Raw genomic sequence first — 23,688 nt, 5'->3', positions numbered from 1 at the left:
ACAGCAGGTATTTTCTGCAAAAAATGAAAATTATATTTCATTTTCAAAATCGGCGGTTAGGAATGCTGCCGAAATGAAAATGAAGCCGAGCCCCGCCCACTGACCCTCCCTGTTGGCATTTTGAGAACTTGAAAATGAAAATACAAAATGGAAAATAAATTCACTGAGCAGCAGGTGGCGCCAGTGCTTACCTGCGTTTTACGTTTCATTTTTGCAGCTTCATTGTGGCTCAGGTTGAAAACGAAGTTGCAAATTGGGATGGGGCGTCATTTTCGTTTTTGCAGCATTTTTACACTGTGTGCACAATTATTAGGCAAGTGAGTATTTTGACCATATCATCATTTTTAACGCGTATATTCCAACTCCAAGCTGTATTAACTTGAATGCTTATTGGATTTAAGCACGTCAGGTGATGTGTATTTGTGTAATGAGGGAGGGTGTGGCCTAAGGAGATCAACACCCTATATCAAGGTGTGCAGAATTATTAGGCAGCTAGTTTTCCTCAGGCAAAATGGGCCAAAAAGAGATTTAACTGACTCTGAAAAGTCAAAAATTGTAAAAAGTCTTTCAGAGGGATGCAGCACTTTTGGAATTGCTAAGATATTGGTGTGTGATCACAGAACCATCAAACATTTTGTTGCAAATAGTCAACAGGGTCGCAAGAAACGTGTTGAGAACAAAAGACGCAAATTAGCTGCCAAAGATTTGAGAAGAATCAAACGTGAAGCTACCAGGAACCCATTATCCTCCAGTACTTTCATATTCCAGAGCTGCAACCTACCTGGAGTGCCCAGAAGTACAAGGTGTTCAGTGCTCAAAGACATGGCCAAGGTAAGGAGGGCTGAAACCCAACCACCACTGAACAAGAAACATAAGTTGAAACGTCAAAACTGGGCCAAGAAATATCTGAAGACAGATTTTTTCAAAGGTTTTATGGACCGATGAGATGAGAGTGACTCTTGATGGACCAGATGGATGGACCTGTGGATCAGTAATGGCACAGAGCTCCACTCCAACGTGGAGGTGGGGTACTGGTATGAGCTGGTATTTTTAAAGATGAGCTAGTTGGACCTTTTGCATTGAAGATGAACTCAAAATCAACTCCCAAACCTACTGCCAGTTTTTCAAGACACTTTCTTCAAACAGTGATACAGGAAAAGACCATGATTTTTATGCAGGCCAATGCTCCATCACTTGCATCGAAGTTCTCACTGCGTGGCCAGCCAGTAAAGGCCTTAAAGATGAAGGAATAATGACATGGCCCCCCTTCCTCATCTGACCTAAACCCTATCGAGAACTTGTGGGCACTTCTTACACGCTAGATTTACGGGGAGAAAAACAATACACCTCTCTGAAGAGTGTCTGGGAGGCTGTAGTCACTGCTCCACAAAAGCTGATCGTCAACAGATCAAGAAACTGACAGACTCCATGAATGGAAAGGCTTATGACTGTTATTGGAAAGAAGGGTGGCTATATTGGTCATTGATTGATTGATTGATTTTTTGAAATGTCAGAGATGTTTATTTGTTTTGAGGTGTTTGTTTATTATTCTCACTATAACAGATGAAAAGAAACAAGTGAGATGGGAAAATTTTCATTTTTCCTTTAGTTGCATAATAAATCTGCACACTAATAGTTGCCTAATAATTGTGCACACATATGTATTCCCCTGATGATGTTCACACTCACATTTCCGTTGTGAAACATTCAGGTTTCAGGTTTATTAACATTTTGGATTGACTGATAGCACTGTGTTTGTTCCATATTAAAATTAATCCTCAAAAATACAACTTGCCTAATAATTGTGCACACAGTGTACGTGCAGACTTTGAAAATGAAAATGCAAAAAAAGAGAGGCTGCAATTTCACTTTATAATTTTAATTCTTGCACAAAATACCTCCCATGCACAAGGAGCCATTGTGGAAACTCTTAATTACCCTAAAATTCACCTTTAGGGATTTGGGGAGGGAAGCCCACGCAGAGATGGCGAGATAACCTGATGTAAGGCTTCAAGCCTGGCACAGTGGATCTTTGAGGCAGCTGGGCCAACCAGACCATGTAGGATTCCAGAAAATTCCCCCACAGGGTGAACAAAGCCAGTATATAGAAAGGCAACTACACACGACGTTAAAGCGAACGAACCAATCAATGGCTGAAGATGAACCGACGTTTTAAATCTGCACCCCAGCCGATCACCGGAGCATACCCACGTTACTCACTTGTGATATTTGGGGTCAGCTGGCACAGTGATAAATTCTGGGGCATCCTCCATCGCATCGAAAAATTCATTCTCTTCATCTTCGTCACTCATGTCACCCTTCCCGTGACTGCCACTGCCTGCGTTGACAAAGGTGAAGACAAGTCAGTGCCATGAAACATCTTTAGTGATGCCGCCAAGTAGACATCCGGAGCATGACCAGAGGAGAAGGCCATCCCAGCAAGTCTAGGAGTGGCTGATGTTATGCCAGTGGATCCAGTACACCGGCTGAAATTCTTCTTGTGGTATGGATTTTGAAATAAAATAATTCTACACATAGAGTAAAAAAAAATTGGTGGAAAAAAAAAAAAAAAAACCAAATACTTAAACATAAAACAAATCCCATCATGAGACGCACATCATGTGTGGGTGTTACTGGGGTCTTAAAGGCAACACCTTTGTGCTTATGGACCCCAAGTGTAGCAAGTCAAGATTATTACCCACAGCCATGTGCAGACAAGTCAATGTTTCCAACTCCCACGACTCTGCAGTGGATTAAGCGGGTGGTTGAACATGGGGAGAAGGGAGAGGATAACACGGTCTTATTGTGCAGAAAGAAAGAAAGAAAGAAAGAAAGAAAGAGAGAAAGAAAGAAAGAAAGAAAGAAAGAAAGAAAGAAAGAAAGACTGCTCCTTTCATGCAGAATGGAGGTAAGACATTTGACATAACAGAAGTCGACTGAGCAGTGCTGTACAACAGTGAACAAATATCCACATTGGGGAAGAAATGATAACCCTTAAAATGCCACACACGCTTGGTTAATGCACCCCTGGACGGCCAATACTTTTTTTTGCTGCACTTTTAAGTAAACGTCACAATTTTAATGGAACACACATTTTCTCTCTCATGGAAAGAGCATCACAATTATTGCAACCCTGATCACTTTACACACTGCAAATGAACTGTAAAAACTATTAAAAAAAAAAATAAATAAACCACTACTGCAACAATCTATAGGGTGGTCCAGATCTAATTATGCAATTTTCATTACGCGATAACTTAAGTTTATTACATAGAAAATCACCCGAAAAATCCCGGACCATCGAGAAGTGTGCGAAATGACGACATGAAGAATCGTCTTTGCGCCGAACTGGAATCGTCCTGCCATAAATCAAAGTCATCCTGACGATCTGGGTCTGCATAATTAGATCTGGACCACCCGGTATTACGATATGTAGAAGGTGCAACGGTCGCCATTGATGAAATTCAGCAAATCACTGAGCCAACTGTGCTTGAACTGGCTGCACGTGAGCACACAGAGGTAAGCGCTGATGCTTGCAGGCTGTCCTAGTGCAGGGGCCGAATCCCAGAGACAGTGACGCCGATTCGCTGGGGGGCGCCAGTGGTCATGAGCTGGCTGCTCAACAAATATACAGCACGGACTGATCAGCTCCGGCGTGCTGGCAAATTGCACTGGGAAACAACTCTAGCCGGTTACAGTGCTTTAAAAGTGTTCACTAGCATCACATCATCCATATGTCTGTTATCCAGCCGTTTGCTCAAAATGTGCAAAACAAATACTTTTATGCTAAAACAGTTACACACACGCACTAGCTGGGCTATCCGGTCTCGACCAGGAAATGCTCCAAGTCAGTGGGCCTCCGTTATATCGCAGTTGGTTAATCGGGTGTATCACAAACGCTATGTAACCAAGTTCTTTCTGTATACAATACCAAACTTCAATTTTCCATTAACAGCAATGCCTAATGTGAATATACAATGGTGTGAAAAACTATTTGCCCCCTTCCTGATTTCTTATTCTTTTGCATGTTTGTCACACAAAATGTTTCTGATCATCAAACACATTTAACCATTAGTCAAATATAACACAAGTCAACACAAAATGCAGTTTTTAAATGATGGTTTTTATTATTTAGGAAGAAAAAAAATCCAAACCTACATGGCCCTGAGAAAAAAAGTCATTGAGATCTATCAGTCTGGTAAAGGTTATAAAGCCATTTCTAAAGCTTTGGGACTCCAGTGAACCACAGTGAGAGCCATTATCCACAAATGGCAAAAACATGGAACAGTGGTGAACCTTCCCAGGAGTGGCCGGCCGACCAAAATTACCCCAAGAGCGCAGAGACGACTCATCTGAGAGGTCACAAAAGACCCCAGGACAACGTCTAAAGAGCTGCAGGCCTCACTTGCCTCAATTAAGGTCAGTGTTCACGACTCCACCATAAGAAAGAGACTGGGCAAAAACGGCCTGCATGGCAGATTTCCAAGACGCAAACCACTGTTAAGCAAAAAGAACATTAGGGCTCGTCTCAATTTTGCTAAGAAACATCTCAATGATTGCCAAGACTTTTGGGAAAATACCTTGTGGACTGATGAGACAAAAGTTGAACTTTTTGGAAGGCAAATGTCCCGTTACAGCTGGCGTAAAAGGAACACAGCATTTCAGAAAAAGAACATCATAGCAACAGTAAAATATGGTGGTGGTAGTGTGATGGTCTGGGGTTGTTTTGCTGCTTCAGGACCTGGAAGGCTTGCTGTGATAGATAGAACCATGAATTCTACTGTCTACCAAAAAATCCTGAAGGAGAATGTCCGGCCATCTGTTCGTCAACTCAAGCTGAAGCGATCTTGGGTGCTGCAACAGGACAATGACCCAAAACACACCAGCAAATCCACCTCTGAATGGCTGAAGAAAAACAAAATGAAGACTTTGGAGTGGCCTAGTCAAAGTCCTGACCTGAATCCAATTGAGATGCTATGGCATGACCTTAAAAAGGCGGTTCATGCTAGAAAACCCTCAAATAAAGCTGAATTACAACAATTCTGCAAAGATGAGTGGGCCAAAATTCCTCCAGAGCTGAAAAGACTCATTGCAAGTTATCACAAACGCTTGATTGCAGTTATTGCTGCTAAGGGTGGCCCAAGCAGTTATTAGGTTCAGGGGGCAATTACTTTTTCACACAGGGCCGTGTAGGTTTGGATTTTTCTTTCTCCCTAAATAATAAAAAGCATCATTTAAAAACTGCATTTTGTGTTTACTTGTGTTATATTTGACTAATGGTTAAATGTGTTTGATGATCAGAAACATTGTGTGTGACAAACATGCAAAAGAATAAGAAATCAGGGAGCGGGAATAAAAAGTCCACCAACAAAAAAAGGAATACAAATGACTTTTAGACGTGTGAAAGCACTGCTGTGTTCTCTTTTTAAATCGCATTCTGAAAAACGGCGCCTCCGTCAGGTATAGAAAAAAAAACTGTGCTTTACTCTGTGCAACTGTGGCCTGGCTAAAGGTTTGTTTTATTTTCCTCTATTCTTTTTCTTTATTATTAATAACTCTAAAAATTGTTTAACACGGATCGTGGATTGGCTTTTCAACCTTAATGACGATATGCAGGCGGACAGACTGCATTGGCTTTTTCAAAAACGTTGCCAGTTTTTCTTATCGTCACATACTGTGGACACAGGTGAACATGACAAGGACCACAGCAAGTGAAGGGTAAAGATCAACTGTGGGGCACAAGGAGACTAGCGTGGCTAAACCTGGACGGCTCCCCTACGCCCAAGTCCCGTCCTCCCTACCTTTTGAGGAACCGGCACTCCCGGGGCTGCTGGCAGGAAGTACGGTGGCACCGCGGAAGGCTCGCTCCAGATTGTTGTGCTGCTTTGCCAGCTGCTCCAGAGTCTCCTCCAGGCGGATGCGTTGGTCTCGCTCATACTGCAGTGCCTTCTGCCATTTCTTGCTGTGAGTCTGCGCTAGAGACAGGAAGTCACGACAAGCCTAAAGGAACAAGGTGATAAAATAAAGGTGAGTGAGGTCGGGGGGCCACAGATGATAGTGGCTGACACAGGTGATGGCCTTGGTATGACACCAACGCTACGAGTGCAGCTGACTCTCCAGACCCCCAGTGATACAGTTGTCCTCACTGAGTGGCCCAAGCAGCACAGGCTCTGGATGTTTGATGGTCTATCGGCAAACTCCAACTCACATTGATCATGGCATTGGAAGTGATGCGAAACAGTGTGGCTCTCTCGTTGACCTGCTTGATCTTCTCACTGCTCTCAGGAGGAAGCTTCAGGCACTCGAGCTCGCTGAGTGACCTCTGCAGGGCACTGCCATGCTTGCCTATGAGGTCATTGCAAGTGCTCAGGTCCTCTACTTTGCTGGACAACGTTCTTAGGGTGGCCTGCAACTCCGTCTTGTCGCCCTGAGCAGATGAAGGCTCCTCGTCTCCAGACTCGTCTGCAAAGAAACCAGGAGGACATTAACAATTCAGTAGCGAGGAACCGTCTTCTTCATTCTACGTTGCAGAGGCCTGAACTGCTGATGCCTGCTCCTGTCAAAAACATTACAATAGGATGTCTGTTCTGCCCATTTGCAAATGGGCTGTTCCTCCACCCCCACCCCCCGATCAATGACCATCGTACCCCACCACTGGCGACAGTCCTAAAGATGGCAAATAGCCCAGAGGATTAGTTGTTGATGCTTCACTTCACTTTTTCAACTTGGGGTTGCCACAGCGAATCATCTTCTTCCATATCTTCCTGTCCTCATTATATTGTTCTGTTACACCATCACCTGCACCACATCCATAAACCTTCTCTTTGGCCTTCCTCTCTTCCTCTTCCCTGGCAGCTCTATCCTTAGCATCCTTCTCCCAGTATACTCATCATCTCTCCTCTCCACATGTCCAAACCAACGCAATCTCGCCTCTCTGACTTTGTCTCCCACCCATTAAACCAGAGCGGACCCTCTAATGTCCTCATTTCTAATCCTGTCCATCCTCGTCACACACAATGCAAATCTTAGCATATTTAACTCTGCCACCTCCTGCTCTGTCTCCTGCTTTCTGGTCAGTGCCACCGTCTCCAGCCCATATCACATAGCTGGTCTCACTACCGTCCTGCAGACCTTCACTGTCACTCTCACTGATACCCGTCTGTCACAAATCACTCCTGACACTCTTCTCCACCCTGCCTGCACTCTCTTCTTCAACTCTCTTCACACTGCCCATTACTCTGAACTGTTGATCCCGAATATTTAAACTCATCCACCTTAGTCAACTCTACTCCCTCATCTTCACCACTGCACTGACCTCCCTCTCATTCACAAACATGGATTCTGTCTTGGTGGTCCTACTGACCTTCATTCCTCTCCTCTCATATCTCCACCTCTCCAGGGTCTCCTTGACCTGCAGATCACAATGTCATCAGCAGACATCACAGTCCACGGGGACTCCTGTCTAATCTCGTCTGTCAGCCTGTCCATCACTATTACAAATAAGAAAGGCCTCAGAGCTGATCCCTGATGTAACCCCAACTTCGTCACACCCACCGCAGACCTCCGTTGTACATATCCTGTGCCACTCTTACATACTTTCTCTGCCACTCCCGACCTCCTCATATAATAAACACAACTCCTCTCTTGTCACCCTGTCATTCGCTTTCTCCGGGTCCATAAAGACACCATGCAACGCCTTGTGGCCTTCTCTCTACTTCTGTTGATGCTTTCCTAAACGTCAAAAGATGTTTTGTGAGCACTGAAACCTTCTCTTCTCAGGTTTTCAAGTGTCACTTTAGTTTGAAGGCCACACTTTTCACTTTCATCTTTTATACATCACTGCATTTCACTCATGCTTTGCAGTGGCACTGTGACCAAAAAAAACAACAACAATAATAATAATAATCACTTTAAAGTACAGATACATATGTAGTGCCTAGAACTTTTAACCAACATTTGAACATATTTGAATATTTATTATTTTTAAAATGAACGTTAAACCCTAATTTCAGGCTAATTTGACCCAACTTTAATTGACTAAGCATTTAGAACTTCTAATCGATGTTCGACTAAATGTCAACCTTTTTTTAAATGAATATTTAAATCTTAAATTTCTGACTAATCTGCACTCTTCAAAAGGTTTATTTTCTTCAGGAGTGCGGAGAGTGGAGATTTCGTGGTCCTCTCCCCTCTTGCCAACTGGCCATACCTTAACCACGCTACAGGGCGAGTCAAAAGTTTGGCACCAACCACTTGAACATTTTCAGGATGCCCAATGCTGGATTGCTCTAACCAACACCATTTTGAATTAGACCAAAGGGCGATATCATTGGCCGCGTGTGTGTGTGTGTGTGTGTGTGAACTCCTTTCTGCCGCCTTGAATTCAACTCCGATTCAAATGAAAAGGGTCTCATGTGACTGCTCTAGACCTATAAATTGAAAAGTGAAGTCGTGTTTTGAGATCTTTTACTGGTTATGAAGTCTGATCCAAAGCTGCATTCTGTGGGCCGGTTTAATAACACTGACATTTGCAGCAACACCAGTGATGTCACTGGCAAAGGATTATGGGATTGCTAGAATTCCACATGCAGTGGGGGTCAGAGCCGACAGGACATTGTAGAAGAGTTTACAAGTCAGCACCAGTTGAGCCAACTGGGGTGATCCAGGCATCTGATATGGGTACTTCATGGGCGGGCCTTCCTGTGGAGGTTCTATGGGCACAGCTGGCTGGGAGGAGATCCCAGGGAAGACCCTGGGCTTGTTGGGAGTCTTATATCTCCCAGATGGCCTGGGAATGCCTCGAGATCCCATCGTATGAGATGGCAAGTGTGGCTGGGGAAAGGGATGCTTGGGCTTCACGGCTAAGACCCGGTCTCGGTTAAATGGTGCAAAATGAAGGAAGGAACGACTTCATCATTGAATTTCTTTTCAAATTTTAAACAAGTTAGGGTGTGATTATATGACCTCCCCTTTCCATTTCCAGTTATTGATTACGAGATGACAGAGTGGCGATTATATGTGACAGAAATTTGACAGATTGACAACTTTTTTTTTTTTTATTAAAAAAAAAAACAAAAAACACACATTAGGTCAGTTACAGCAATGCAACTGTGAGCATATTTATAATAAATAAATAAATGAAAAAAAAAATCAATCTCTCTCTCTCTCTCATGAAATTATGTATGACCACATGAAACGGAAATTACGTTACGAAAATTACAGAACATATTACAATACAGGAACTAATCGCTTCATTTGTGGACGCCATTTTTATATCGTCTTTACGCATTGTTATTTTTTGTGTGAGAGTTACTTTACTGATATTGAAAAGAAGTTAACACAAACACGCCGATCTATCCCACAGAAGTGCGCCCCGCATCGCCCTCCTATCTGGACTCCAGTGCCGAGTTTTATTTATTCATCCACGTCACTGTCGCGGAAACTGCCACATCATAACTTTTTTTTTTTTTTTATTACTTGCCAGTACTTGATAGTAGAAGAGATGAGGAGAACAGCTTTGCGTCTTTCTACTTTTTAAATGTGCCGAGCAGTAAACAATGTGAAGACGACACCGCCTTCAGCGCTGAGGGGTCGTGAGAACAAAGTGGACGCTGGGTCGAGAGCTTCACAGTTTCGGGCAGTGTCCTCTCTTCTCGCACTGTTTGTGACACTTCGAGTGTCCCGTCGACTCCTGGGAGAGTGGAAATCATTGCGAAGGAGTGCGATTGGAGCCATCGAAGAAAAACTCTTTGTAAATAGCGCTTCACGACTACTTACTGTCCCTTAAGGTGAGTTCAGGTCACTAAAACCCCGCAAAATTCAAGGTTGCTTTTGTGATGAATTCTTTTAAGACGATGGAGGGTTTACATCTAAGAAGATGTACCGACCTCTTCATGTTAAGTTTTGGACTTGGGAATTGTTTGGACCTTCTGCCCGTTAAGCACAGAAGGGCAGCGTCCACATTTCTCAGAATAATTTTTCTCTTAAATCACAGGCACGTAGTGCAACGTTGTCAGGCAAAAATTTGCAGGATCACATAGAAAATGTAATTTCTATACCACAGCGGTCGTGTAGAACCTTTCACAAGGGATCTGCTACCGAGAGATGATGCAAATACATTTAAGCTGCAGTTAGTGCTACTTACCTGTTGTGTTATAGCGCCTTTAAAATGTACTTCACCCGAAAGCACTCCAGTACTGCTCAATGTATCTTTACTTCTTACATGTTCATGTTTTACTGTTTAATAATTTATATACTACATTTTATTTTTTCCCCTTGCTCTCAGTGAGAGAAGCCACTGGGTAATCAGCTAGTATGTATAAACATTAGGGCTGTCAAAGTTAACGTGTTAACGCATTCTAACTTTAATTTAAAAAAATTCACTGCCGTTAACGCAGGTTCTTTTTGACCCTACGAAATTCCCGTAGTTCAAGCTGAGCCTGCAAACTGAATGTGTGCCACTCTAGCCTTCAAGTTATTTCTCGTAGAAGTCACTCCATATTCCTAATTGTGGAATGATGGAAAAGGTCCATTAAATGGGAAGTTCAGTTTCAAAACTTTGCCCGATGGCTCACTTGATAAAACTAAGGTTGTGTGTAGTTACCGTCAAGCCGAGTTTAGTTATTACCGGAGTACAAGCAGCCTACCGATACAATATCACATGCAAGCCAAACATCCATTTTACATTAATAGCATTAGCCCGGTAATATGCGACAGGCCACGCTCGACAGTGTTTGGCAGAAACCAATGGACGGGTCAACCTCCAGCAAATTAACGGTAGCAATGGCTAAATGGACAGCCACAGCATGCAGGCCGATTTACATAGTGGAGGACGAAGGTCTGCGCAACATAATTCGGATCGCGTCCAAAGACCCATCTTATGAATTACCCCTCGAGAGCCACAGTCGTAACTAGGATACACGAGCTGTATGACTGAGAGAGGGCAAAATTAGCTAAGGAGCTGGAGATCACGGAGACGGTCGCCCTTACTGGTGACTACTGGACATCACTTGGAAATCATAGCTACCTCGGCGTTACAACCCGTTATGTCGATGAACAGTGGAAACTGCATTCACATGCTTTGACGGTCATGAAAACATTGGAGAGACATCTTGCGCAGAATATTTTATGGATGTAGAAAAGCAGTGAAACGTTGAGAATACAGATAGTGCACAAAATTTACAGCTGCCTTTCAAACACTTGCCATTCATCGTGCACAGCATTCAACGTTCTGTCACAGTGTCTCTGTACAATAGTGCCTTTAACTGCGCACTTTCCAAATGATGAAAGGTGGTGGGGCACTTCAGGCACCGTCCATCAGATACTGCAGAACTTGAGTAACAGCAAGTCGCGCATGGCCTGAAGACTGAGACACTCGTACAAGACGTAGCGACTAGATGGAACTCCACTCTGGAGATGGTGAAGCGAGTGTGAAGAAACGAGCAACCATTAAGAGCCCTACATAAAACTAACGTGGTCATGCCAAAAAATTAACTTGGCTAACTACATTAACAATTTTGAATTGTATTCCATTTATAAAATTCTGGAGTTTTTGTATGGCTTTTGAGTGAGATTTATTAAGCATTACTGAGAAATACATGGAGACTGCAGTACGAGACCACGTCTTAAATATGTCATCTGTTTTATATTATCAGCCCAATTGTTTGTTTTCTATGTTCAGCACTGCACAGCCCTAGAGTACCAGTGAATAAACCTCCTCACAGTTGAAGTTTTCTCTTTATTTCCTCTTGTTCCAGTTACCTGAATACGTGAAGTACATTTATATGCCATTAAATTTTGTCCATTCTTCCTAATATGGTCTGATTGCACTTAACCTTTGTGGTAAAATTTCTTATATATATATTTTTGTAGTCCAAGTCCCAAGCTGATTGTATGGGTGGTTACCTACCAGGTAATGCATGTGGTTGGTCTGCCATTCAGCAAACATCCAACATGGGACCATCTTGCAGTTGCAAGAAGCAGATCATGGAATGTTGCATAGTTTTACTGTCAAATAATGCAGAGAGTACGCGACACGTGTTTCGCCCTCATTTGGGTTCATCAGGCGTACACACTCCACTGCTCCCCTTGCGGGGATCGAAACTCGGACATCAGCATCAGAGACGAAGTCCCTTTACGTCGCGCCACAGCGTGTAGTTCGTTTATTTGACAGCCTGTAGATCGGAGTAACTACATTCATTGCAGACTGGCAGACCAACCACATGCGTTACCTGGTAGGTAACCACTCATACAATCAGGTCGGGACTCAGACTACGAATGCATACATTTATTTTTTTATTTATATGTACTCACACAAAAATGCAAATTGAAATATACATACAGTAAAACTTAACATAAACCAATTCTGAAATGTATGTAAATTATATATACATATACAGTACAGGCCAAACGTTTGGACACACCTCCTCCTCATTCAATGTGTGTCTTTCTTTATTTTCATGACCATTTACATTGGTAGATTCTCACTGAAGGCATCAAAACTCTGAATGAACACGTGTGGAGTTATATACTTAACAAAAAAAGGTGAAAGAACTGAAAACAGATTTTATATTCTAGTTTCTTCAAAACTCTGATTACTGCTTTGCACACTCTTGGCATTCTCTCGATGAGCTTCAACAGGTAGTCACCTGAAATGGTTTTCACTTCACAGGTGTGCCTTATCAGGGTTATTTAGTGGAATTTCTTGCTTTATCAATGGGGTTGGGACAGGCAGTTGTGTTGTGCAGAAGTCAGGTTAGTTGGACGATCATTTATTTTTCAACAGGACAATGAGCCCAAACACACCTCCAGGCTGTGTAAGGGCTATTTGACCAAGAAGGAGAGTGATGGAGTGCTGGAAATGGTCATGAAAATCAAGAAAACACCTTGAATGAGGAGAAGGTGTGAACAAACGTTTGGCCTGTACTGGAAATATGTGTGTGTGTGTGTATATATATATATATATATATATATATATATATATATATATATACACACACACACACACATACATACACATATATACATATAAATTTACATACGTTTCAGAATTGGTTTATGTTAAGTTTTACTGTATGTATATTTCAATTTGCATGTTTGTGTGAGTACATCATGCGATTTATAAAATATTTTATTGGTGTCTTACCAGTTACTGCACTCTGAGCCCGATCTCCGCGAGCAGCGCTTTACAAAAAGACCCCGGACCCTTACCCGACTCGGCCTGCATCTTGACGGCTTTGGCTTTGGCGAGCTCCAGTGCAGTAATCCAGCGCTGCCGTTCCACCTCGGAGCTGGCTTTCAGGTGATAGGTCTGGGCTCCACCGTTTGAAATGATGAAGTTGCACGAGTCCTCCACCGAGATGTTGGCCGTGGCCAGGTTGATTGTGCCCCGGCAGGTGTGGCCCATTTCTGCTTGCGTTCTGAAGATGTCAACATGCAGAGGAAAAGAAAGGAAGAGAAAGAAGAGCCTGAATTGCCAAACCAAAGTCATAATAAATGCATGTGTCCAGAGTGCAGGGCATTGATGGTCCCCAAGCTTGTAAGCAGACACGATGATGTAGTATACAATATATAGTGCCTTTCATACCTGTCTGTCTGTCAGTTATGTAGTGCTCTTCACAAATCAGATCAGACAGATAGTACTTTAATTTGTCCAAGGGGAAATTTAGCCTTTATAGAAGTTCAAAAAATATACACAGATATTATAATAGCATCCCCACTCCCTAAACACACACAGTAATAAATAAAAAAAAAAAAATAAAAAAAGTGTTACGTTTTATATTCAAAAATATAATAATCAGAATAACATAAGGAACTTGTCAAATGAGAAGAGACCATTCAGTCCATTTGTCGCCTGTTTGTTCAGCTAATAGCCACACAGTCCCGATTATCTCAACCAGAATCTTCTTCAAAGGTGTCAAGGCCTCTGCAGTCATGTTAGGTATTCATTGTCAACACTACACAAGTGATATCAATAATAAGTTACTGTATAATTCTCTTATCATAGGGGGAAAAAAAAAAAAAGTCCCGCACTGCTCTAAACCTGTCACCGCTTCACTCCATTTTGTCCCAACTTCTCTTTGCCGTGTATTACTATAGGACCTCAAATCTCAAAGATCCACAGTAGGCAGTATACTCTCCCCCAAAGCTCTCGTACAACTTTCCCAGCATGCCTCACATTTCAGTGTGGCCCCTTTTTACAGGGCAGGGTCACCGCAGAGGCCTCAAAGTGAACACTGGGCACGATGAAGGCTACGCTGATGGACGGGGTGCACAATTAGGGCAATATTCCGAACTGACAATTGAAACGAATAGTCGCAATTGTAAAAACAAAGGCAACAATCAGCAGCGCTGCAGCGGGATGTGTCCTTTATCCTCCCAACTGCATGCATCTGCCGTGCTCTCTACACATTGAGTAGAGCAGACGCTTCATTTGGTTGGGAACCACTTAATAAAATGTGAATATGAAACTGATAAATAGTTAATTAGTTGAAAAATTGTTCTTTTTACAATAAAAAACTGTCACTGTTGTTTTGATAGAATAAGTCATACTCAATTATGAAATTAATATTAAATATAGCACAAATATTCCCTTTTACCTCACAAAAGAAAAAAAACTTTTATAAAAACGAGCCATCACCACCAGTCAAAAATGTGGTATAAACAGCATAAAACAGGGAATGAACGTTTACCGGAGTGGATTATAAAGAGTTGTCCGCTCCACGTTACTTATCGCTCAATGTTTCTGCAGGCTGCCGCAAACACGAGAGACAAATGTACACTTTTTAAAAAGAGAACGTTGAGGTTCAGACTCCTGAAGGAGTGACACGAAGTTATTCCCTATGTTGTGTCACACAGGCCCGTCAGACGGTCACCCTCGGAGTTTCTCCCAGTTATGCAAAACCACCCCAGACCGAGAGAGGGCGCTCCACAGTGCAGAGAAACCACCCAACGAGGGCAGCGCCCCTTCCATTCCCTGGGCCACAAAAGGGCGACCACCAGGAAGGAGAGGTCACTTCCTACCCAAGAGTCCAGACTCAGACGGAGCCGTCGTAATGGAGTTAGCCGCGTTACTTTGGTGACAGTATTTTGTGTTTATTTTGGTGATTAACTTTTTATTAAGTTAAGATAAAACTGACAGGATAGATCAATAAACAGACACTGCATACAAAAGTAGCCCAACAGCCCGAGTTTCCTTTATACGCCATTGTGCGTTTTGTTTTTTTTGTTGAATAAACCGGGATGGCCCGGTTGTGTCCCAAAATGTACCCAACCTGTCATTCCCGTGGATGACCAAAGATGCGACACTCGCGCTTATTGACGGTATCTGCGCTGGATTACAGCACTGACTTCATTCAACGCCGTCTGTGCTACCGATGGGATTACTAAATGAAATGTCAGAACTGCCACTTTTTGGCTTTCAGTACATCAGTCAGCCGTAATCATGATAGCCATCGACATTAACGGTGTGGCCTTTCTGATGGAACTTCTCATTCTAAAGAAGTGGGTGACATGCTTAACCTTACACTTGAGGGTCAGGGTGCTGTTGACAAACCAAAACCTCAGGTTGGGCTGTACAGGTGAAAGAATCGCCTTGGGACAGCAGCTATAACCTTTACACAACAGACATTGTTGTACTTTGGTTTAAAAGTGGGTGTGGTGAAAAGCAGGGAATTGCTAGAAGCCATTTTCATTATGTTACTTATATGCAAGTGAAGAAAAGAAAAAAAAAAAAATGGCAAGTCTCACGCCTGCGGATTGTGCCAGACTTGTGCCCACTGCTGCTGGCAAAGGGAGCAGCTCCCCACGATTTCAATAATTGAAAAAAATTGGGTAAACAACATAATGAACGAATGGCACCCGAGTGTTTCTATTCAGAAGTTCAACCTTCAAACGGCCCGTGTATCCTAGGAAGCTAAAATGACAACAAACATGGGAGGCCATGGCTGCGTCAGCATCTCCCTTTTGTTCTGAATGTAAAGCCTGCCTGACAGACGGGCACTGGATGACAATAAGAACCACCTGGGGGAGTCGAAACCTGCAGGTAATCAGAGAGCGCGCCGTGCATAATTCACAAGCTGCTCTGCTGGTTAGGCCGCCCAGGACCTCCTGACACCTCACTGCTGGCACAACTGAGCCAGTTATGCTGGACACCCGTATCTGTGGGAGACTTCAGTGAACCTCCCATCCGCTGCTCCTCAAACAACAGGACCCTTCCTATCTGCCAGCAGTTGTACCAGGGTGCCACAAGTTTCTGCCACTTCCAAGCCGATGGCTCTGCTGGACATCTTCAGATTTTTGAAGGGACACAAGCCTGATGTGTCTTTCTTTCATCTGCCGCACTAAGTTTCCTTGGCCGACCACGGTGTCTGCGGTCCTCAACGCCTGCTGCCCGTTTCCGTGTGCTTCTTCAAAAGAGCTTTAACAGCACATCTTGAAACCCCAGTCTGCTCTGAAAACTTTGCCTGGGGAGTCCTTGCTGCTGATGTAGAAGAACTCCCTACAGTACCTCGAGTCTTGTTGCTGCGTTCAGTCTTGCCTGGGACATGAAACTGCCTTCCACCAGCCTCACCTCTGTAGCAGAGTTTGGCTCTTCCTCACTCAGTTTTGAGCCTCCTACACGGCCGTTTTCTCTTTCAGTTAGTAAATGTGTGTCATCCTACACGTGAAAGTGAGGATCATTAGCACCTGTTTGGTATGACGGGTTACTCGCATACCTGAACAGAATCCTACAAAATCCCCGACTTCGTGCAAGGGTACCAATAAGAACTGATGCGGGTTTGAACGCAAAGGGAAGTCGCACCAAATATTGATTGGATTTTGATTTTTCTTCTGCTAGCTCACTGGGCGGAGTTGGTGGCTCGGAGGTAGGGATCTGCAATGGATAATCAGAAGGTTGCCAGTTCAAATCCCGTAAACGCCAGAAGTGACTCTACTCCATTGGGCACTTGAGCAAAGCCCTTAACCTGCAAATCGCTCGGTCCTGGGGGTGACGTTAATCTGCCTCCATCCCTGCATGCCGGCCCTCCAACCTGCAGGGAAAAACCTGGGGGTTGGTGGCAGAATTGGCACTCCGGGCACCATAATCAAAACCTCACACTGCTCCACTCCACCTGAACTGGTGTGGTGCTGAGGTGTCACCCACTGCATGGCTTGCACTCGGGTCCTAATCGGGGATCCTGAGTTGATTTGTCATGTGGTGCTGCATCAGCGCCTGCTCCTAAGATAGATAGATAGATACTTTATTAATCCCAAGGGGAAATTCACAAATTCCAGCAGCAGCATACTGATAACAATATTAAATATCAGAGTGATAACAATGCAGGTAAAACAGACAATAACTTTGTAGAATGTTAACGTTTACCCCCGAGTCGCATAGTGTGGGGTCTCCTCAGTCTGTCAGTGCAGCAGGATGGTGACAGCAGTCTGTCGCTGAAGCTGCTCCTCTGTCTGGAGATGATCCTGTTCAGTGGATTCTCCATGATTGACAGGAGTCTGCTCAGCGCCCGTCGCTCTGCCACGGATGTCAAACTGTCCAGCTCCGTGCCTACAATAGAGCCTGCCTTCCTCACCAGTTTGTCCAGGTGTGAGGCGTCCTTCATCTTTATGCTGCCTCCCCAGCACACCACCGCGTAGAAGAAGGTGCTCACCACAACCATCTGGTAGAACATCTGCAGCATCTTATTGCAGATGTTGAAGGACGCCAGCCTTCTAATGAAGTATAGTCAGCTCTGTCCTCTCTTGCACAGAGCATCAGTATTGGCAGTCCAGTCCAGTTTATCATCCAGCTGCACTCCCAGGTCTTTATAGGTCTGCACCCTCTGCACAGTCACCTCTGATGATCACGGGGTCCATGAGGGGCCTGGGCCTCCTAAAATCCACCACCATAACCTCTTTGGTTTTTCTGGTATTCAGGTGTAGGTGGTTTGAGTCGCACCATTTAACAAAGTCCTTCATTAGGTTCCTAAAATCTCACTTTGTAAATTGATAAAAACAATCAGAATTTTAATTTGTGAAAGTATTCTTACCGTACAGCATTTTTTTTCCCCCCAATACCCGTGTAAAACTTTTGTACAGTATTATATATTTAAAGAGATCAAGTCCAAGTGATTTGATAAAAGCTCTTGCTCAAAAGGCAAAAGCAAGGATCATTTTAGCTCAAACTGTGCTGCGCCAGACACGCTATGCAGTAGGGATATGAAAGTACAGTAAATTTCGTAAAACATTTAGTAGGAGGAATCAGAAGTGTGGAAACATTTACACAGAGCTCTGAATTCAAAGTCAAATGACGACAACAGCACAAAATGTACACCTTTCATTTTCCGTGTATTTTTTTGCACATCACACTTGAGCATGGGAAGGCTCTGCTCCTTATTAGGTTTCTTGCCTAAGCGGCTGGTTGATGCCGAGGTTTGGGGAGGCAAGCGGTCATACATGCAGCATGGCCTCTCCTCTCGTTTCCCTCCACTTCCAAGTCCAGGAAAGCTCAGACAGGCACTCGTTTTCTTTTGATTTTATTTGAAGGACGCTGATTTTCTTGCACGTGCTACACAGTCCAGTATCTCCATTTCAAGCCGACTCTCTCCATCTCTTTGTTTGCTGGCTGCCAAACTGTAACTTCACCGTTGCTTCTATGCCTGTCTTCTAAAATGTGTTTGTTGATGTGTGAACGCTTAAAGAGTATTTAGATGTTCTTAGGCAGCACGGTGGCGCAGTGGGTAGCGCTGCTGCCTCGCAGTTAGGAGACCCTGGGTCCTCCCTGCGTGGAGTCTGCATGTTCTCCCCGTGTCTGCGTGGGTTTCCTCCCACAGTCCAAAGACATGCAGGTTAGGTGGATTGGCGATTCTAAATTGGCCCTGGTATGTGCTTGGTGTGTGTGTGTGTGTGTGCGCTCTGCAGTGGGTTGGCACCCTGCCAAGGGTTTGTTTCCTGCCTTGCCCCCTGTGTTGGCTCCAGCAGACCCCCGTGACCCAGTAGTTAGGATATAGCGGGTTGGATAATGAAAGGATGGATGGATGTTCTTCTTTATAAAACTTGATTCAGTTGTCCAAGTTTGAATTATGCCTTTTTCCAAGGAAGGCATATTGAAATCTCACTTCCTCTGCAAAGCTTATTGCGGTTTTGGGGGGGGTTGTTAAGTGCTAACCATTTGTTGAAATCACATCTTTAAATTGGCTAACTGTTTAAACATTTTGTTGTTCACATCCTTCGTATGTGGTATTTTGATGGCTCTTCCATTAACATTATTGATCACAGGGTTCTACCGTGATGTGTTTCTTGCCGAAATAGACTGGCTTTTGTTTTTACTGTAGCTGCTATCCACCTTCATAAAAGGATAAGATGTCCGTGTATCTCTGCGGCCATCCAGTTGCTATGTCTCAGTTATTTCAATAATGGCACATCACACACATTTGTAGTAATGGGTTTTTGTGAAGTGCCATCTGTTGGAATGACAAATGCAAGGGCTTTTTTTTATATAAACTACATACTTTTACAAAACACATTCCAACAGATGGTGCACTGCAAAGGTCTCCATTGATTAAATTTAGTCTGTCTTAGACGGGAAGCATAACTACTTATAAAAAACAAAAAAAAAAAAACAATTATACACACAACTCAATAAATTCAAATATTTAATTATATGTAATTTAACTAATAAGATCTTATTTTTTTGGGGGGGTAATTTGACAGCCCTTCTGGGTTTGTGATGAAATATTGCAGCAGCCGTCTTAAAAGCAGATCAATAGGGCGGCGGCCTGCAAAATGTGTCACAGGCTGGGCGGGGCTAAACACTTGAGTGGCAGCACCTCCCCCTGCATTGGAAGAGAACATCGAGAGAAAATGAGGTCAGGAACGAAATGCTGCAAGCAGCTAAGATCAAATGGACCCCATGAAACAAATAACTGAAATCCCAAAAGTCTGAAAGATTCTCTCTATAGAGTGGTGACGTATGAAGTTAAGAAAGGTATAATAATAGCATAACTCGGAAACTGTAGAAAGTATACAGAAAATAAAAACACAAGATAAAAATCAAACTCTGACTCAGAGGCGGCCTGACACTGGTGCACCTGTTGATACATTTACTTTGTGGCCGCCTGAGGGAGAAACAGAATGACGACACTGGCAGCCACGGCTATATATGAACAGACACAAAACACACACCCAAGTGCAGCACATCCTTCAGACGATCAGTTTTTGTTTCACTTTTATCAAATGCTGTAAGGCTGCTAGGCTTCTATTCTGTAAATGCCTTTGATGAGAGAGAGAGAAAGAGACACATTTATTGAAAGTCAGGTTTAAGAAAACATTATCGCATTAAGTGACATCTTAAACCAGGGGTGTCGAACTCCAGGCCTGCTGGGGGTGCAGGTTTTCATTCTCACCCTCTTCCTAATCAGTGACCAGTTTTCACAGCTAATTAAACTTCTTTGCCCTCATTTTAACAGCCCTGTTGTTTAAGGAGTCAGTCCTCTGAATTGATTTGCTGATTCATTAAAATGGCAGCCAAACAGAAATGAGATGTGAAACGAGCCAACAGATGATCAGCTAAACTGGGACTTCAAACTCCAACCAATTTCTTAATGAGAAGCCCATTCTCTCTGGTAATTAAGCCCGTTATTTAATTCCATAGCTTGCTGCTGCTCTCCAAAACTGTTGATTTTTTCTTTTTTTTTTTCAGATATTGTAGGTGAGCTGGTCATGTGGCAGCTTTGTTTTGTGTCTCATTATCGTTTGGCTGCTAATTAATGAAAAAGACAACTAAGGGGCCTGAGTCAAGTTAATTAAAGACGCAAGGCAAAAAGAAGTTAACTAGCAGCAAAACTGGTCACTAATGAATAAGATGGCTAGAATGAAAACCTGCAGCCACAGCGGCCCTCCAGGACCGGAGTTTGACACCCGTGTCTTAAACTGCATAAATATACCTGCGCCATTTTTAAAAACACCCACAGGCGGCAGAGTGTTCCAGAGACTCCACTACTGGCACAAAGTGAACCTCCTGCACAGTTCAACATAAACTACATCCCAAAATAATTTTAAAAAAATCCCTGCCAATTATTCCCACACACACACACCAGATTTGAAACCACGTGAACTGTGCGGCTCATGTTAAAAAAAACCAAACAAAAACACACAAGTTTTATATTTCATGTGCGACAGAACATCAGAGCAACCTGGACGAGAACAGGCCCTTCAGCCCAACAAAGCCACCGGTCCTGTCCTCCAAAATAACACCAAGTCGAGTTTAAAAGGTCCACCACATGACTTGGGTCACTTAGTCCACGAACAGAAACTTCCGAACGTTTTTGTGAAATTTACCCTTAAAATTTATAGTGGCGTCCCCGCGTTCTTGATGAACTCGTTTTAAAGTCACCGTCTCGATCCACTGAACGAATTCCTTTCCTAATTTTAAACACTTCAGTCAGGTCTCCCCTTGATCTCCGTCTACATTAACCGTAAAGGCTCTTTTAATCTTTCCTCAAAGCTCATCAGCCTAGTTCATCTTCTCTGGACCTTTTCTAAAGCTGCGATGGCCTTTTTGTAGCCTGGAGACCAAAACTGCACACAGGACTTCAGACGAGAAGGGAATTTGTGCAACATGTCAACAAATACGGGATCTGGTTTTTGTTGGGGTTGGAGATTCCAGCTTAACTATAAAGAATGATATGATCACGGACTACCCGATGTGTCGTAGCACGTGCACAAGCAAAATTCATTCAACAGCATTTGCTTTCTAGTAACTACAAACAGTTTTTGAAAACGTCTGGGAAGCCTCGTAATTCTTTGGATTTTTGTTTCTCATTGGCTGAGCTTTCAAAGTAGCAACTTCCTTTTAATATCCGACATGCCTTATGGACACAGTAGGATTTCAGCAGTGACATTAAGTTTATTGAATTAACAGAAAATATGCATCATAACAAAATTAGACAGGTGCATAAATGTGGCACCCCAACAGAGATATGACATCAATACTTAGCTGAGCCTCCTTTTGCTCCTTTGATCCTCCAGACGCTGTCCTCCTGTAGCTTGTAATGAGGGTCTGGACTCTGATGTTGGTATTTCTCACCGTTCTTCATACAAAATCTCTCCAGTTCAGTTCAATTTGATGGACAGCCTGCTTCAGATCATCCCAGAGATTGTCGATGATATTCAAGTCAGGGGACTGTGACGGCCATTCCAGAACGTTGTACTTCTCCCTCTGCATGAATGCCTTTGTGTTTTGGCTCATTGTCTTGTTGGAATATCCAACCCCTGCGTAACTTCAACTTTGTGACTGATGCTTGAACATTATCCTGAAGAATTAGGGTTGACATTGGGTTGAATTCATCCAACCCTCGACTTTAACAAGGGCCCCAGAGCCCCACAGCATGATGGGACCTCCACCACATTTGTAGCAGGTTTTTTTCTTCCGCCATGCAAAGTGCTTTTTGTTCTCACCAAATAACTCCATTTCTGTCTCATCAGTCCAAAGCACTTTGTTCCAACATGAATCTGGTTTGTCTAAATGAGCATTTGATACAACAAGCGACTCTGTTTGTGGCGTGAGTGCAGAAAGAGCTTCTTTCTCATCACCCTGCCATACAGATGTGCTGAATTGTAGAGCGATGTCCAGATACACCATCTGCATCGAGATGTTCTTGCAGGTCTTTGGAGGTGATCTGTGGTTGTCTGTCACCATTCTCACAATCCTGCTCATATGCCGCTCCTGTATTTTTCTTGGCCTGCCAGACCTGAGTTGGTTTAAAAGTAACTGTGCCTGTGGCCTTCCATTTCCTGATCCCATTCCTCACAGTTGAAGCTGACAGTTTAAACCTCTCAGATGGCTTTTTGTAGCCGTCCCCTAAACCAGGAGACTCAACAATCTTAGTTTTCAAATCTTTTGAGAGTTGCTTTGAGGATCCCATGCTGTCTGTCACTCTTTAGAGGAGAGTCAAAGGGAAGGAAGCACAACTTGCGATTGACCACCTTAAATACCTTTGACCACTCATGACTGGACACTCCTGTCTGTGAAGTTCAAGGGTTAACAAGCTCATCATACCAAGTAATCAGCACTGAGCAGTGACAGCCATTCAAATCAGCACAATGACAAGGGGACCCACATTTGTGCACAGCCAGTTTTTCACATTTGATTTCATTTCATAAAACTAAATACTGCGTCACTAAAAATCTTAGTTCGGAAAACACCGCAGTGCTCAGATGTTCCTAGGAAATGAAAGACAAGCCACTGATATCTTTACTGTTGAAAGGAGAGTCGATTATTTATAAGGCTGAGAGGGGGTCACAAACTTTCATACGACTGTATAAAAAAAAAAAACAAACACTAAATAAAATTATCACTGTCACATTATGTCTTAATATAAATTATTTTGGCAGGTAATTATTAGTTATAATTCAGGATATATTTATTCAGATTCTTTGTAACAAAATAAATACTTTTTAAAACATGGTGGAGGAGAATAAAGTCCCTTTGTCAGGTCTGTGACAGTTTCCACAATGAGAGGTCTGTGCTCAGTTTGTAATTGTGACAAACTCCTTTGTGCCTCTGTAGCTCATGGAAGTTTATGGCAGAGTTAGGAGAAGTGCCTAAAACCAGTTTGGCCAGCGATTCTCTGCAGGACTCTCTCATTCAACCACCACAGGAAAGCCAGGCTGCCTAGCCGGCAAGCATCAGCTCAACAAATGGTTTTGGGG

At 43.2% G+C, this 23,688-nt stretch overlaps 1 protein-coding gene across 2 annotated transcripts in view; it reads right to left on the bottom strand.

The window, feature by feature from the left end:
* The window catches only part of LOC120538001 (oxysterol-binding protein 1-like), a 65,501-nt gene that overhangs the window by 12,626 nt on the left and 29,187 nt on the right, over window positions 1–23,688 (bottom strand). For both annotated transcript variants that reach the window (XM_039767341.1, XM_039767340.1), the window contains exons 2-5: window positions 13,210–13,418; window positions 6,209–6,462; window positions 5,802–6,000; window positions 2,221–2,338 (exon numbers count right to left, since the gene is read on the bottom strand). In XM_039767341.1, the coding sequence (XP_039623275.1) occupies window positions 2,221–2,338; window positions 5,802–6,000; window positions 6,209–6,462; window positions 13,210–13,418 (780 nt within the window). The remainder of the gene's footprint in view (window positions 1–2,220; window positions 2,339–5,801; window positions 6,001–6,208; window positions 6,463–13,209; window positions 13,419–23,688) is intronic.

This window comes from Polypterus senegalus, chromosome 10 (genome assembly GCF_016835505.1).
Source record: "Polypterus senegalus isolate Bchr_013 chromosome 10, ASM1683550v1, whole genome shotgun sequence".
Classification (NCBI taxonomy): Eukaryota; Metazoa; Chordata; class Cladistia; order Polypteriformes; family Polypteridae; genus Polypterus; species Polypterus senegalus.
Note: the sequence above shows the minus strand (reverse complement) of the source record. Positions and strands in the feature narration are given on the sequence as shown.